The following is a 17,410-nucleotide window of genomic DNA, read 5'->3' on the forward strand; positions in this document are numbered from 1 at the left end:
GTCCGCTTTGCACACATCTGGGTTACTGGTTTCAAGGCCTAAACTGGTCTCTGCCCCCTTTACACTTCCAGACCTCCTCAGCACCTTGCTCTTCTTATCCCCTCCTCAGGACTTGCTCGTTACGCTTTGTGGCATCTGGGTGGGGAAACTGAGGCATGGAATGAGGGAAGGCTACCTGGACTCCACAATCAAAAGCTCCTCAAGGCCTCCTCCCAAGCATCCCTCCTCCCCCAACCTTGTCCTCCCCCAACTAAGAAAGGGGTTAGCAGGGAGACATCGTCAATGGCCACAAAGCTTTGCTTTCCCAGAAAACCTCTGCACAATAAAAACCACTCTAAACTGAAGGACCTGACGCTTAATCAATGCTTCTGGAATTCCAGACTCCTGTGGAAAACTTCCTTCATCCATTTTACAGTGGTCTTTTTAAGAGGAAGGAAATAATTTTTCACTCACCTTCTTTCAACTACTGCTCAGCTTTGGGGACATACTTCAGTTCACTTTTAATATTCTGGATCTCTGATAGGTTGACCGCAGGTCCTGGAAATTTCTTCACTCCTGGAATTGGCTTCTTCTCCTCATCCAAGGTGGGAGGAGCACCCTGAAGAGAAAAAAAGAGAAAGAGATCAGCTCACTGAAAAAGGCATTTGGTCTCTCTGTCAAAGGGTAATTCTAGCCGCATTCCTGTGCTGTTGAGACACCCTCAGAGTCCCAAGAAGATCTCCTGAAGTCTGTGGAGGAATATGGAATAAAGTTAGAAGAAGAAAACAAGTAACTTCCACATGACTTAGAAAACACAAGAGTACTGTTCAATGTCTGGTAACTAACAAAAATTATGACTAGTTAGGATTTGTGTTTCCAAGAGAAGCACCTTACGAGATCAAATTTAATTTCGTATCTTAGGATCCTAATATGCCTGAACAGCAGAGATTTGTAGAACGTTTGTGCATGGTTGGCTCTAGCAATGACTTCGTCCAGGAGTTTAACATTTTTTTTGTTTGGGGTGCAGTAGCTGTCAGCCTTTGTTCCAACAACGTCTCCTGGAAGCATAAACAAACTGACACTGACATAAGCAAAACCTTCTCGAATGTGGGTGGGACAGTATGGGGCAAGAGGAGGCCCACTTCTCTCTTCCTGTTTTGGGAACTATTTTAAATTCCTTATTATTTGATGTTTTTATATTGTTGCAGCTTTAAGGCAGGACCACATTCTATACTTTTCTTTGTGGCTCCTCCAGAGCCTGGTATAGACGACATGCTTGCCGATTTTTGTTTAGTTCGTTAATCCCAAGAATGTACCATAATGACAAATATATGCCTCTGTGTACATACACCAAACATACATATTAACAGTGACTAAAACAATAAGATCAGTTGCTGTGTGTGGCTCCTAGAACTCCAAAGTCATTACTGCAGTAGAAATTGCTTGTTAGCTAGACGCCTATGCTAGACATGGGGAGCATATTCTCCAGCCCTGGAAGGAAGGTGTTGGAGGAACATTTGATCACTGTGGCAGCCATGAGAGCATGCCTGTCGGATCAGCTTTCTGCCAGGAGGGTAATTCAATAACAGTCCCAGCTGCCTCACCCTGCAACCCGCCTGCTGCACCACGCTGAGGTCACACTTCCCACGGCTGCTCGTGGCCAATGACTGAGTGCCACAGGATCCTAAGGCCAGCCCATTCCTGGGAGACAAGACTCTTGAGGAGGAACTTCGGCTATAGAATTTTCCTTAGAACAGCAGTGAGATCTAAGAGGTTTCGCTCCAACTCTCTGTCCCACTCTTCTTCACCCACATCATGGTCTAACCACCTTCCCATTTTTCCTTACAAATGGTTTCCCTAGTAAATATTTTCCACATCTCAGCCCACCATTGTCTGCTCCTTGGAGGACCCACTGTTACATGGTCACAATGTGGGACTGGCAGGGCTTCATCTGCTCAGCCAACAACTGAATGAATGATACAGTTCTAGGGAAAAGGAGTAAAAAAATGCACATTTGCCTCTGGTTCAAGCCCTAAGCCCATACTTGTTGCCAACCTAATCAGGCAGCGATGTGACTTGGGTATTAAAGCTAATGCTGTTCTTTGCCCCCATCTGGCTCCTACATCTAGTTCTCAAATTGTCTAGAACCTAAAGGAAAAGGGAAGAGACTGTTTAAGATTCCCAACCTCAAACCAATTATTTTGTAGGCATATCCTTTATAGAATTGCCTATTTGAGGGGTAAGTACAAATATAAAACATTGTACATCTACTGTTCTTCTATGAAGGGCTGATGGTTTTTTTCCTATAGTCATTTTCTTTGAACCTTGGCACAGTACTGATGAAATAGCTAAGATGTAACCCACACAAAATGATAAAGTAATTCAGTGTAGACTGTGCCTGTTGTAAATATCTGGCAAATAGTGTTTCCTCAGGCTGATGTACACAGTCATAGAATCAGCTTCCTTTTGTCATGCGCACACATTCACCATTTATAAATGGCGATTTAGAAGCAATAATCAAAGCTATTAAACATCCACCTGGAGGACCATGTATTCCAAAATGTTCTTTCCTAGACTTTTGGAAAGAGATTTTAAACAAGGCTATAAAATGGGGTTTTTTAATATGTGCAGCAGTGAAATGAAAAATGTTTCCTCACTTATGAATGTTCTGATGGTGGTTAGGTGGGTAGATCTTAATAAAGAAGCATGAAGAAGAAAACTGTTTCCAATTCTTTCTGTTAAGTTCCTGGGTATGTCACCTTCACTGTGTTTGTAATATCAAAATGTGCTCTGTTGGCACATTTAATATGTAAAGCCAATGTGTATAGTTATGTCTATGTGCAAAGACTTATGTGAACATACACAGAAAAAAAGGATGATAATATTTAATATTAGTCACTTTCAAGTTATTAAAACCTCAGTGTACTGTGTTTTTTTAATAAGGTAAGACTTTCGGCACTTGATTTGGTATGGTCACATATAATAGAAATTATAAGTGGATATATTCAATAAGTAGATATGACATTGACTCAGGAAGGGGTTAATGGTGGTACATATTCTTAACTGAATCTTCTCTCATCTTTTAAAAAATTGGGAATCGATTCCATTTCTTCTATAAATTTATTGTAAGAATTATAATAAATAAAGACATGAACAAGCAGGGTTCCAGATGGCTCCATCTGGCTAATATGTGGTACTTTTTTTTCTTCTGTACGTAGATATTTGAACTGAGAAGGGACATGAAAGATATTCTTTGACTGAGATAAAGAGAGCTTGAGAGAAGGTTTATCAGCCCCTGCACCTTTACCAGTGTCAGGAATGGCTGTTGTCAAGGGAAATGTTCCCCTGGGGTGGGGGGGTTATAGAGTATTTGTAAAATTTGGCAAAATGGTGAACCATTTTCCAGCTATCTTGCCTTCATCTCCCTCTTTATTACCACTCTATTGAGTTTTCCCCTAACCTCATCTCTGTGGGGCAATACAGTCTGATGTGCTCATTCATGCTTAGACACTGAGGACTTAGTAATAACAGCAAACACAATGATAGCTATTCTAAGTTACATATGCTAACTCATTTAATCCTCACACCAACACTATACATTTGCTATTACTATTATCCCTGTTTTATAGTTGAGGAAACTGAGGCCTAAGGCCGGGAGGGAAGGAGTAAGAAAATTGCCCATAGTCTCATGGCTAGGAAGTGTGAGACCAGAATTAAGTAGTGTGTTTGCATCTTGTAAAGGGACAAGATGGAGAGGGAAATAATTAACAGAAAGTCACAACATGCTATTTTCTGGCTTAATAATGATGGAATTACAGTCAAAAGAGAGATTTGGGAAGTAGAGTGGAGGCTTGTCAGTACCCTTCAAATCGCTTTAAATAAGCAGCTGCCTTGTCTTATCCAAAAGATTGGCCTTGTTTATTAGGATTTGGCTGCAAGGCCTCTGTGTCAGGCACATGCCAAACTCTGGCTGGGCTGGGCAGACGGAGGGTGTACTCCAGCTCTGTGAGCAAAGCAAAGGGCTCCCAGAGACCATAGGTGGGCTGGAGACCCAGCCAGCACTCGCAGGCCTTGTCAGAGGGCCAAAGGCTGGTCCTGGCTTCCTACTGGGATACAACCTCTTCACGCATGAGATGGGGGAGCTACTGGCTGTGATAGAGGTGGCCTGTTGTGTTCAGGGATGGTATGTTATGATCTCCATTGTATACAGTGCTTATCTTAATGCAAGGCTAGGCAACAAATCCCAAAACTAGGTAAGTAAGCATTTTCAGGTTTGCAAATTAGGTAATTTTTTAAAAGTGTGGTTGTTTATTTATTTATCTATTTATCTGTGTATGTATGTATGTATGTATGTATGTATTTATTTATTTATTTATTAAGAGAGAGAGAACACATGTGTATGCACAGGGCAGTTAGAGAATCCCAAGCAGGCTCCATGCTGTCAGCGTGGAGCGTAACTCGGGATTCCATCCCATGAACCATGAGATCGTGACCTGAGCTGAAATCAAGAGTGGGACACTCAACCAACTGAACCACCAGGCACCCCTGTATAGGTTATTTTTAATTCAGATTCCATTTTTACCTTCAAACTATACGACAAAAGGTGGCAAACCCACAAAATCCTACTTAACTCACCTTGTAGCCAAGCCAAGCTGCCTAACTGCTCCCCTTGCAATGTTGTTTCCATGAGAAACTTACTCTAAGGTGCAGCCCAGGCCTTGAGTCATCAGATCCTCCCCTTACCTAAGATCCCACAGGTCCTGAGAGCTCATTTCTGCTCATACAGTAATGGAATACCATTCTCAGCTCCACCCTCCCAGCCCATGAGCTGGGATATAGCCCATGAGAAAGATATACCTCAGTTCCAGAAACACTTCTGGAGTCTCTGGATCTCTGTGGATACCTCACTCCCTCCATCCTGTGAAGAATATTGATTAGCCATTTGTACATGTGGCTGGTCATAAAGTAAGTGTTCACAAACAGGCTGTATCAGTTCTTGTCTATTTTAGAATGTGCTGGAACCATCAGACTGGGGACAAGAGTGAGAGCAAAATGTTTTCCCAACCCCCTAACTGGGACACTTGTGAGGAGGAAAGTACCAATTGTACAAAGAACTGAAGGTCATCTGTACCATAGGGGAAGATGAGATGCAAACCTCCAAAACCACTGTTACATACATCAATTTGGTGAGGAAAAGGGTCAAGCCACCTTCTGAATGACTGCCATGGTAGTGACAGACACGGTTTAGGGAAACACAGGAAGAAAACCTAATTACAGATACATGCAAGTGTGGGAAGAGTTCCGCTGCCCTCTCTTCAACCTCTCCATGCCTTTTTCTTACAATATGCAAAAGAATAGGCCTAGGAGTCCTTCAGGAAAATTGGATAATTAGATCAAATGATGAACAATCATTTATTGAATGGTTGGTAGGCTGTGCTGTGTCCATTATGTCACCGACTCCTCTCAGCAACCCTCTGAGGAAAAGAGTGGATCGTATTTGGCAGACATAGGCTCAGAAATACTTGACCAAAGTCCCAGAGGGAGAGCCCATGATTATGAGTTAACTGGATAGCCGAATCAGTAGCATCAGAGTTTGAGATTATGCACCATAAGAACAGAGTAGTGCTGGGTTTTTTTCAACTTGTAGTTCAAACTTTTTATTCATCAAAGGTGACCTAGTGGCTGAAATTCCAGAACTTGGTGATATCACTCAAATACTCCCATCTCCTTCTTTGAAAACTTACCTTTCTAATGATAGGAGGCTGGAGCTACTAACTCGGGACCATATCAGGAATTATTTACGGGGGGCGGGGGGAGGGGGAGGAGAAAGGTTAGATGAGGGACAACCAAAGTTTTATTAGGAAACTTTGAAATGGTGATAGGTGTTCTTTGGGGGCAAATACCAAAAAGGTCACCTAAAAAGTTCAAAAATAAGTCTTTTTAGAAAGATAAAATACAGTTGGGTATGCCCTATGGCTTTGTTGAATTCCACTTTCCTTGTCTTCTGCTAAGACATGCTCCAAAACCTGCATTTTTTTTTCAGAATTAGACCTTCCAAATTTCATCAGAAAAGTCACAGTTGGAGAAGAAATACAGACCTTGAGGAAGGTACCCTTCTCTATTTAATGCACTTGTTATGAATTTTAGCCTTCATTTCAGCCAAGTGGGCATGTAAATTCAGAGGAAAGGTAAAGAATTAGAGGGAGGAAAAAAAGACAAATTGATAGACTCCCTTGCAAAGTCCTCTTTTCAAAGGAAATACACAGAGATTGGGGCTTTTTGTTTGAATCACAAGTAATTTAATGTGCTTATTACCTACGCTCCCACTGGGGTTTGTCACTCATCAGAAGCTGTACTAAATACATCTTGCTTGGTTCAGAATAAGTTCCAAGTGAGACCTTACCGACCTAGTGACTGTTGCCAGACCAAAAGCATGTGAGAGGCTATGCTCCACCCACCACACACACACACACACACACACACACACAATCAACAAACAACATGTTAAATTCAGCATCTTCAAGTAACTGTGCCAAGCCCTTAAAGGGCTAAAGAGAAGTAAGGAGCAGTGTGTTCCATGGCTAAGTGAGCAAGAGGCTCAAAGAAATGTATGTACTTTGTGATGACTCCTTGACCCACATCCATTCATGCCTCCCTTGTCCTGGAGAGCTGACACTCGCCTTGCCTTTGCCCCACTCTAGTCAGGAGTCTGGAGGAGAAAGACAGGGCTGAGCTCTGCCACTAAGTTTTCCTCACCTCCTCCGTTTCTGGAGTACACTCTTTTCTTCTGGGGGGTTGCCCAGCTCCCGGCCGAAAGGCTCCCATGGGGATGTTGATATTTGCCTAAAAGAAAAAAGCAGGGAAGATTTAACTCAAAAAAAAAAAAAAAAAGTAGGAACTTGCATTGACACTTGGAGACCGTAATCACTGTGATAAAAACGCATCCAAAAAGTACATCTTTAAATCTTTTTTCCTCAAGAAAATTGTAATAATGACAGTACAAAAATATGCAAAGGGAAATTTGACTTCCATTTATTACAGATTTCTGGTACTCATCTTTAGGTCTGTGCAGTGATTTCACAATTCCCTAATGGATAGAATTTCAAGACAGTTTGTTCTGGCTGTTGCCCTCCTGTGGCACTTCACATTTTCCTCTCCCTCATATGAAAAAGGAACACATAATGATAGGAAAGGAGGAAACAGCATCCTCAGAAGCCATCCCACCTTAGCCCCTCCTTAAGGTTCCTTCAGATTCACCCTAGGAGGGGTGCACTCACACCTCCTAAACTCCTTCCTCCTTTCTGTAATGTCCTATGGCTTTCCTGGCACTTCTGTGGTCTCTGTGATTGACACTCCTCTACCTTCTCCCCAGCACACCACTGTGTGGGTCAGCACATAAGGAGAGTGCTGGAAAGCCAAGTTCCCTGGTATCACACTTCAGAGATTCTTGTCCTTCATTAAGATAACACGCTAATCTCCATCCCCAGTAAACATAAAACATCTTCTAGTAAACATGAAATAGGCTAAATGTTAAATTATGTGAGGAATGTATACTGACACAGTAATTTGAATCTGGGGTAAAGAATTTGTAAATTTGAATTTTATCCATATTTCATCTGATATCAAAAGGCAAGAATGTTTAATGCAGACCAACCAGGAGCATCACTCACATAAAACAAGCATTAAAACTTCTTTTTTAAGGTAGAACCTAATTTTTTCCACTTAAGATAAAGTGTTGCCTTACGAATAACTGGATACGTGGACTTGAAAAGTTGAAATTGCACTTTGATGTTATGCATCAAAGTGATGCCTGAGCGAAGGAAACAAAATATTTTACTACCTTATGATACAGTTTGGACAATTTGGGTACCATATCCAACAAAATTACTAGAAAGTGTGGTAAGGTCCATTTGGAAATGCCTGATGTGAGCTCTGTTACTAGGGGAATGTTCAACTCAAGACACAGGAAATATACAGGGTCCATGTTCAGGGAACATGGCAGATCTGTGTTCTCCCAAGAGAAGGAAGTGACGTTTTCCCCCTAGGGTCTTTAAAACTTCCTTTTGTACTAGAATAATGCTGATCCCACAGAAAGGAAACAGATCCAAAGGTTTGTGGTGGGTATCAAGAGAGGTAAATCACCATTCCTAGGGCCACCAAGCCAAGAAGTATTTTTGATCAGTGTGTACTATATATGTCAAAATATAAGTGCAACACAATCTTAGAGGAAGCCATTTTGGAAAGCCTAAGGCTGAAACTTCTATGCTATTCCTCTGTTTATTGGAAATATCAGTGGCCTAGAGTGGGAGGAGGGAGGGGCATATGACAAGGGGGAAAATATGTCTTATGCAGTGGCAAATGTGGTAGCATACTTCATGAATTCCAAGATGCACCTCTTTTAATACCTCCAAAATCAAAATGTGTCTTATAACCAATGGTTTCTTAAATATCTAATTGGCATATTTGTTTTCTTTTTTAGCAGGACATAAAATAATGGTATTTTACAATTGATAGTGTCTTAGATCGGATGAAATATCATTAGGGTCCTGAAATAAGATCTAGACAATTTAAGACCTGAAGAAGTTTATCCACATTGAACCAATATCTATCTCCGTTTCTACAGTTTGAATGAAAAAAGGGAAAAGTCAATATAGGGACTTTTGGGGAGAAGGTTAACCGGTTAAAAGTTTTATTATATCATCACTACCCTCACCCATTTATTGAGTATCTACAGAGGGTGTCTTCCTAATAGTGAGTTGAAGTTAACATAGTTTCTGAAAGACTTGATTGCTGAGCTAACCTATTTAATGAAGTGTGTATACTCTACAGTAGGTTGTAGTTTTCACTAAAGGAACACATAAAGGTCATCCAGGGTAATGTATTTGGTAAAGCACATGCTATGGGAAACCACCTTTTCCTGCTTAGAGTTTAATTTTAGCAACGCATGTAGCCTCTCCATGGTAAACAGGTGGCTTATGCTAGTGAAAAGAGCCCACTGCAAGGAGTTGTTACAGATTCTCTGTACTTGAAAAAGTGACAACTGTTCTGGGTCTCATCTTTCCCATTCGTAATATGAACATTAGGCTTCATCAGTGGTTTTCAAACCTTTCAGCTATGGAACCCTTCCTTCAAGTAAAGTATTGTGAGAACATCTAAAATGCAAACTAGGTGGAGGTAGAGCTGCTCTGGCTAAGGTAGTAGGGAGCCCAGAACCCGATCTGATTCCCCCAAACTCTGGGCCATGACAGGTTCTTTCAAACGTGTTGGGCCCAATCTGACAACCCTTGAAAGAGATCATCCCTAAGTGGATGAGTACTGACATGTATTTCAAACGTTTGCTCTTCCCATTGTTAAGTCGTCTGTCATTTACTTTAAACTAGCATAGACCATGTGATATTTTATATGTTCAGTTTGGTTTAAACTACAGCTCTAGAGAGTTCTATTGCTCTGAGAGTTCATCCTCATAGGGTGGTGGTTGGATGGTAAAATATCACTAAGACCACATTCCCATGATTGCTACCCCAAGTCTTTCTGTTAGTCATATGTCCACCAACACCTGAGGTTTTGATGTTTGAAGAAATGTCAGAAATAAGTGGCATGAGCTTTACAAATGGCTCTTACTGATGAAATTAGAGGTTAGGGTATGTAGATTGGTTAAAATATTTTAGAGACAGTCCCCACCCTGCTGAACAGAATGTAAGAACCTGATAGCCTGTAGATTGCATCTTTAGAGACAGAGCTCAACGAGTGATCCCTAAATGGCTTGTCTCAAGCCATCAATAATGAGGATTTCCAACATGAGTCTTTTATGTGAGGTGACAGTCACTTGGAGTACGTAAAGCGAAAAGAGCTAAGGCTTCGTGGAGCTCACAGACAGCCTGCCTGGATGGTTTCATGCCTGCTTGCTAATGAATGTGTGTTTAACAAATGCCCATACATGTGGCAGAGTTGGGCCTGAGACTGGCCTTCACCTTAACCTGGTGTGATGTTGGGGACAGTAACCCCTCCCCGCATGCACCGTTCACTACACGCTATTTTAGCCACCCCCAAGCCCCGATTCAGCCTAGGTCCTACATCCTCACAACAAACTTCTGAGGTTCAGACTATCACCTTTGTTTCACTGATGAAGAAACTGAGCCTCAAAGACGTTAGAGGATTTGCTCAAGGTCACACAAACAGTCTGAGGAAAAGTCAGAGCCACCTCACCTTAGGGACAGACAGTTTCACTCTCTCAAGCCCTGTCTGAAGAGTTCTTTTTACTTGGCCAGAATGAGCTCTAACCACTCTAAAATTCTCTAAACTGGTACAAAAATTGCAGGCTTCCACTTTGAAAATGGCCATGGAAAACGGGCGTGCAAAATGGATAATTCAAAAAGAGGTGTCAAAGAAAGGCCACATTGAAAAATGAGCCATTAACTTGCTGACTTGATGCTTTTTAATCTTTAAGGCATCACTCAAAAAACCAGGAACCTAAATGGGTTTTTTGACAGCAGATATAGACAGCATCCAAAGCAGCCCAAGAATGCGTCAATTATCCAGTCATGAACATACACCTGAAGGGAGTGTCAGAAGAGTGCTTTGTAAATGATTAGAGATGTTTCATTAATGTAATTGTAGGGTGGTGATATTTGAGTGACAAATTATACACTGAATTATAGCCATAAGAAAAATTCCTTGTAACTTGAATTTGATAGAAATATGTAGACCTTAGCTCTCTTTTTCATTTCATCAGCCAGAGAATTGTGTGATATTCTTGTTTTTCACCGACTCATTCTGTTTCAACACAAATAAAATACTTTCTCAAGGATTAATTTTTCCATCTGCAAGTTGGGTATGGTATTTGCTATTCAAAATGGATTTCTAATATGAGGTACATTTTTGTGAAAGCAAATGGAGTTTGTCCAAGTCATTGATGTTAGACTTTCTGTATGTTGAGTTGACTCCATATCATTGATGTTACTAGACTTTGTTTATTCTATAAGGGTTGGACTTCCTTCTCTATACAGATTCTGTATAAATGCAAAGGAAGAAGGCTTTTGTTTTTCCTTTTGTAACACATTCTCTTGCATTTCTTTTCCCTCATTAACGTTTGTTCATCCTACACATTTTTAAATATGCCCCCCGATACAGCAAGCCTAGCGCATCGCTTTCCCAAACTATACATAATTTGTTACATCCTTGAAGTTTGGAATGGAAAAAAATCTACTAGATCATCTCTTGCCAGAACAGGATACAGTTCCCTGATAATAGACCTATCTGATGTGAAATGAATACTACACTTGATCTCACCAGGTGAAGAAAAGTAGAAAGAATTCCCTGTAAGTTAATTCCACTACTCCCTTAATTATTTGTACTGTTTTCCTGCTTGGCTCCAGGTTTTGAGCCTGAGGATTCTGGAAACAGTATTCCCTCCACAGCCACTCATATGTGACTTACAATGGAGTGACATCTTCTTTCCTCAGAGGGTTGGATTTTGATAGCTGCCTGACACTGGGTATTGACAATCCCTATCCACTTTGCTTTCCATAGCCATTGTTCTGCTATCTACCCCTCTCTGTTGGTCCCCACTCTGTTTCTCCTTTTAGTGCTGAAGCTTTTGGAGTTTCCTCTCACTGCATATTTGTTTCAGATGACCACTACTGATTCTATCTTTAGTTTTCAAAGGTCTCTAGCCACTCCTGCCAGAATCTATAGCCACCCCACCACGTCATCCTCCCAGGGCACAGGCAGAGGAAACCCCACAGGGCTGCATTTTGCAGTATTTCTTTCTGCACTTTCCTATTCTTAGTGTCCTGGGCCTCTCTGAATGGAGCAGGATATGACATTTTGAGATTTCTAGCATGTTCATAGAATCAAAAAGAATGAAATCTTGCCATTTGCAACTATGTGGATGGAACTGGAGGGTATTATGCTAAATGAAATGAGTCAGTCCGAGAAAGACAAAAATCATATGACTTCACTCATATGAGGACTTTAAGAGACAAAACAGATGAACATAAGGGAAGGAAAACAAAAATAATATAAAAACAGGGAGGGGGGACAAAACAGAAGAGACTCATAAATATGGAGAACAAACAAAGGGTTACTGGAGGGGGTATGGGAGGGGTGATGGGCTAAATGGGTAAGGGGCATTAAGGAATCTACTCCTGAAATCAATGTTGCACTATATGCTAGCTAATTTGGATATAAATTTTAAAAAATAAAATTAAAAAAATAATAAAATCTAAAAAATAAAAGCAAAAAAAAAAAAAAGAAAGAAATAGTAGATCCATGATCAAAGAAAAGGCCTTGATTATACATTAGAACAAGTGGCAAATGAAGGTTCATTTTTACTTTTAAATTTAAATAAAATATTAAAGGAAGATATGTATCATTATATTATTTGTATCTTTAACCACTGTATTTGATTAATGGACAAAATATGGGTGGTTATAGTTTACTCCCTTGTGCCAAGGACACATACTTTTTAATACTAGAAATACTTTTTAGTATTTAGTATTTAGAAATACCGTAATACTTTTTAAACTAGAAATCCTAGTCAGGAAACAGAGTCCCTGACACCTGTCTGTAAAGACTTTTGTTGGGTTGTTTTTTTCTTCCATGAAGCCTTTATTCCCTGGGAAATGAGGAGTGAAAGATCAATGATAACCAGTGGTGAAGGTAAAAAAATATTAAAGCTTGGGGCATCATGATATTCTGTTCTACACATGGGTTGGGTAGCAACAGACAAGTTCCCATAAGAAGCCACACACTCACTAATGATGCAGCATTCATATAATCATTCCTTTAAAATATATAATAAAAGAGTTAGGTTTTGTTTCACAAGCAGCTTAGTTAAGTCAATTAAGCAGAGAGGTGGTAATGCAGTGGCCATGACTGTTTTTACTTTGAGACCATGTGTGTCACTGAGTCACTTTGTACTTTTCACTCTTAGCCAACTAATGTTTAAGATGACTTTAATCAGGGTATGCTATTAGCTTCTTCCCTAAAATGCTGACACTATTTCCGAATGTCACTTGAGCTCTTTAAAAGGCAGGACCTGGCATCCATAAAATGGCAATTGTCCCCTGAGGTAGCCTTGGTACTTATGATTACCCTTTAGATGGTCCCACCCACCCCTCCATTCTCACTCTCTGTGCCAGGGTTGGGGTGGTAAGTAATGAGACAAGAGCATGTTGCAGAGAGCTTCCACACATGGGCTTTGGGATCACATGACTTGAGTTCAGGTCCTGACTCTCCTACTTACAAGCTGCGTGATCCTGTGTGAGTTCTTTCACTTCTCTAAACCTTCCATGATAATCCATGGGGATCTCACTGTACTATGCCAAGTATATAGTAAACCCTTAATAAACTGTGACTATTATTATCATCCTAATAAGAAACCTTAGAAGTTATTCTCAGGAAGTTCATAGACTATTAGAAGCTGCACAGAGGCTGGGAGTCCATATAATGCAACACCCTCCTTTTGCATATCATGAGGACCGGGGGGGGGGGGTGAAGTCACAGAGCAGAGCTACAAGTAGGGCACAGGACTCTTTTCCATTCAACCATGAAGCTCTCTGATCTCATGAGAAAGGACACATAAAACTCAGCTCACTTTGATCAATGGTGGAGATAAAAGCCAGTGACGACCCAGAGAACATTGGCTCTGGGTGAGCTGAGGCCCATGGTGATTTCCAAAGGGAGTGTGTTCAGGAGGAAGGGGAAGGACAGGCAGGTGCTGCCAGTGGCCAGTGTCACTTGGTCTCATTAGAGAGACTTGCTGAGCAGATCACCGATAGGACTGGATTTCCCACCAGCTCTAGCTTTCCCCACCTGTCATCTCAAATTCTTTCATCTGAAGGGACCAGACCCACTATGCTGAGTGTGCTGATGTTACCTTGGTTGCAACTCCATCCCCATCAACAATGGGGTTTAACAAGCAGCCTGGAGAGTAAATAACCAAGGTCAGCAAACTATGGCCCATGGACCAAATCCAACCTGCCACCTGTTTTTATAAATAAAGTTGCATTGGCACACAGCCACACTCAATTCATTTATGTAATGCCTATATCTGCTTTTGTGCTATAATGGCAGAATTGGGTAGTCAGAACAGAGACCCAATTATGTGCAAATCCTGAAGTATTTACTAGTTTGCCCTTTATAGAAAACATTTGCCAACATCTGGGATACAGCCTTATAGCTGCTTAGGAGACAGAGGCCCTGTCCAGGCAAAGGAAGGATCAACTGACTCCTGCAGGACATTTTTATGTCCCTGGCATAAATGTGATTGCATTAATACAACTGAAAAGAAATGCAGACTTATATAGAATCCCCTTATAATTCAAAGCCACCTTTTCAATGTGGATATGAAAAGACAACTGTCCATGTCCTCAGAGGTTAGGCCTAGTTCTGGCCTCCCTTATTAATCTGGGGCATGGGGGAGATGGAACCAGCTGAAAAGAAACCAAGGCTATTCCATGCACTACTTGGAGAGTTAAAAGAGACTTCTCTTGGGGCACCTGGGTAGCTCCATCGGTTGAACATCCAACTTCAGCTCAGGTCCTGATTTCATGGTTCATGGGTTCAAGCCCCACATTGGGCTTTGCACTGACAATGCAGAGCCTGCTTCAGATTCTCTGTCTCCCTCGCTCTCTGACCCTCCCCCCCTCTCAAAAATAAACATTAAAAAAAATTAAAAGGAGAGATATCTTTTAAGGAATTGTGTGCTATAAACCAGGGCCTTGCTATTCATTATTTTATTCATTATAACAATCCATAACATGTCTGATGCACACAGATGCAATAGTTCAACTATCTAAATGCCCACCTGTTGTAAGTATAGCTGACAGTGGCTTAAATTGCTCAATCCAGACAAAATAGAGATCTAAGACATTATTTTTTAGAAGTTTGTGCTGCAAAATACTATCCTGCAAAATACTCATTTAAAAGGTCCAGTATATTTAGGGATTCCTGGGTGGCTCAGTTGGTTGAGCATCGGACTCTTGATTTTGGCTCAGGTCATGATTTCATGGTTCATGAGATTGAGCCCCACATTAGGCTTTGCACTGACAGCATGGAGCCTGCTTGGGATTCTCTCTCTCCCTCTCTCTCTGCCTCTCCCCCACTCATGCTTTTTCTCTAAATAAATAAACATTTTAAAAATATAATAAAAAATTAAAGGTCCAATATGTAGAAAACTTTGCATACATCATCATTTTCTTGGAAATACATGAAGCCATTACCAAGTTATGGACTCTGAAAAATTCTGCAGCAAAGATCCTATTCAACTTTGCTTAATGTAGTATTTCCCAAACATTTTATCATGGAATCCTTTAATTAACAAAAAGCATCCCATAAAACTAGTATTCTAAGAGACAGACTTTGGGAACTGTTGAACTAGATGATGGTGGTGATATGATGATGATAATGATGATGATGATGATTGATGATAATGGCTAATATTGATTAAGCAATTATAATAAGCCAGATACTGGCCTGAGTATTTACATGTATTAATTCACTTAACTCTCTGAGCAAAGTATGAGACCAGTACTGTTATTAATTCCCCACTTGATAGATAAGGAAACCAAGGCACAAAGAGGATGAACAACTTGCTCAAAGTCACACAGCTAGTAAGGCCTGGAGATTATGAGCTCCTCAAAGAGAGGAATCGGATATCAGTTCATCTCTGCATAGCCTGCACTTTGCACAGTGCCTGTCACAAATTGTATACCCAGGAAATGACAGTTGAATTGGAAATAAGATCCTGATAAAAAGGAGAAGCAGAGCACCTGGGTGGCTCAGTCGGTTGAGTGTCTTACTCTTGATTTCAATTCAGGTCATGATCCCAGGGTTGTAGGATCAAGCCCCACATTGGGCTCCACACTGAGCATGGAGCCTGCTTAAGATTCTCTCTCTCTCTCTCTCTCTCTCTCTCTCTCTCTCTCTTTCTCTCTCTCTCTCTCTCTCTCTCTCTGCCTCTCTCCCCCACTCGCACGGTCTCTCCCTCTAAAATCAAAAAAAATTCAAGGGGTGCCTGGGTGCCTCAGTTGGTTAAGTATCCAACTTCAGCTTGGTCATGATCTTGAGGTTTGTGAGTTCAAGCCCTACATCAGGCTCTGCACTGACAGCTCAGAGCCAGGAGCCTTCTTCACATTCTGTGTCTCCCTCTCTCTCTCTCTCTGCCCCTCCCCTGCTCGCACTCTCTTTCTGTCTCTCAAAAATAATAAATAAGTGTTAAAATTTTTTTAAATTTAAAATAAAAAAGAAGAAGCAACTAGAATGTGTTGATTAGAACATTTAAGATATTTAAGTGGTATTTAAACAATAAAAGCATTCCCTCATCATTTGGGGTTTCTATTTGTTCCAGACAGGACTGTACCCTAAATAATGTTACTATAAACTGTTTTACATAGTGTAACCATTTTCGTATTTTATTTAATAGACCCTACTTTAGGTTAATGCAGAAATTATAGAAAAGTATCAGATAGTGCAGATCCTATTTAGCCACAAGAAATAATATTTCATTTGAAGGTGCCTTAAATTAGTCTTTTTGAGTGGCATAAAGTATATTGAAAGAGGCAATATCACATCCATAAGAAATCACTCTATTGCTTTTGTTGGTAGAGTGGATGGAATTTTTTAAATGCAGTAAAATAACAGCTACTGAGAATAGTCAATAGCAGCTTTTTAAATATTACAGACCTAAAAATATATCAAGGTCAAAATTAGTAGATAAAATACTGGTGAATTTTCAGTGTAGATGTGAGGGAAGCTAGAAAGCACTAAGGAAGAAAAATCAACACACTTTTAGCTTTAAAAGGAAGAGAAGCAAAGACAGCCTGAGAGAAGACTATGTTTTTCTGTCCTGCAAAATAAAAAGGAAATTTTTTTAGCACTTTGGGAGCTTTAAATGTGCTGTTTAGCACTTTGGGAACTTTAAATGCAGTGGTTAAATGGTATTATTTCTCACCACGTTAACATAGAGCATTCCTGAATGATAATTATTATGATAATTGTCACTTAATGAGGGCTTACTATGCTGTTTTAAGCAACTTGTATGTGTAGCTCTAGGACATGAGGACATGATAATAACAATTATCCCCATTTTACAGATGTGGAAACAAAGGCAGAGAGATGAAGTAGTTTTCCCATGATTCCACACTGGTATGGATTAAGGATTCAAACTCCTGTAAAGAAGATTCAAAGGCTCCAGGATGCCCACAGATCTGGGAGGCAAAATAAATTCAAGGTATGTCAGACACTCACTAGGTGGACACAACAGGGCTAAACGTGGCAATGCGGAGTCGGATCCTTGCCAATAGGCTCTTTCTTGGTAGTCTGTTCTATGACTGGTTTCCAGAGGTTGTAATACATCTTTCCACTTAAGAAGCCCATCCACTTAAGACTGTGCATTAGTCATGACAGGTGAAGATTTGTCCCCCCACCC

The 17,410-nt window shown here is 40.6% G+C and overlaps 1 protein-coding gene across 4 annotated transcripts in view; it reads right to left on the reverse strand.

Moving 5' to 3' along the window:
* Positions 1-445: 445 nt before the first annotated feature.
* The window catches only part of SMPX (small muscle protein X-linked), a 72,763-nt gene continuing 55,798 nt past the window's right edge, over positions 446-17,410 (reverse strand). For all 4 annotated transcript variants that reach the window (XM_042974776.1, XM_007087842.3, XM_042974777.1 and 1 more), the window contains exons 3-4: positions 6,736-6,822; positions 446-598 (exon numbers count right to left, since the gene is read on the reverse strand). In XM_042974776.1, the coding sequence (XP_042830710.1) occupies positions 464-598; positions 6,736-6,822 (222 nt within the window). In that variant the 3' untranslated portion in view covers positions 446-463. The remainder of the gene's footprint in view (positions 599-6,735; positions 6,823-17,410) is intronic.

Source organism: Panthera tigris, chromosome X (genome assembly GCF_018350195.1).
Source record: "Panthera tigris isolate Pti1 chromosome X, P.tigris_Pti1_mat1.1, whole genome shotgun sequence".
Lineage (NCBI taxonomy): Eukaryota > Metazoa > Chordata > Mammalia > Carnivora > Felidae > Panthera > Panthera tigris.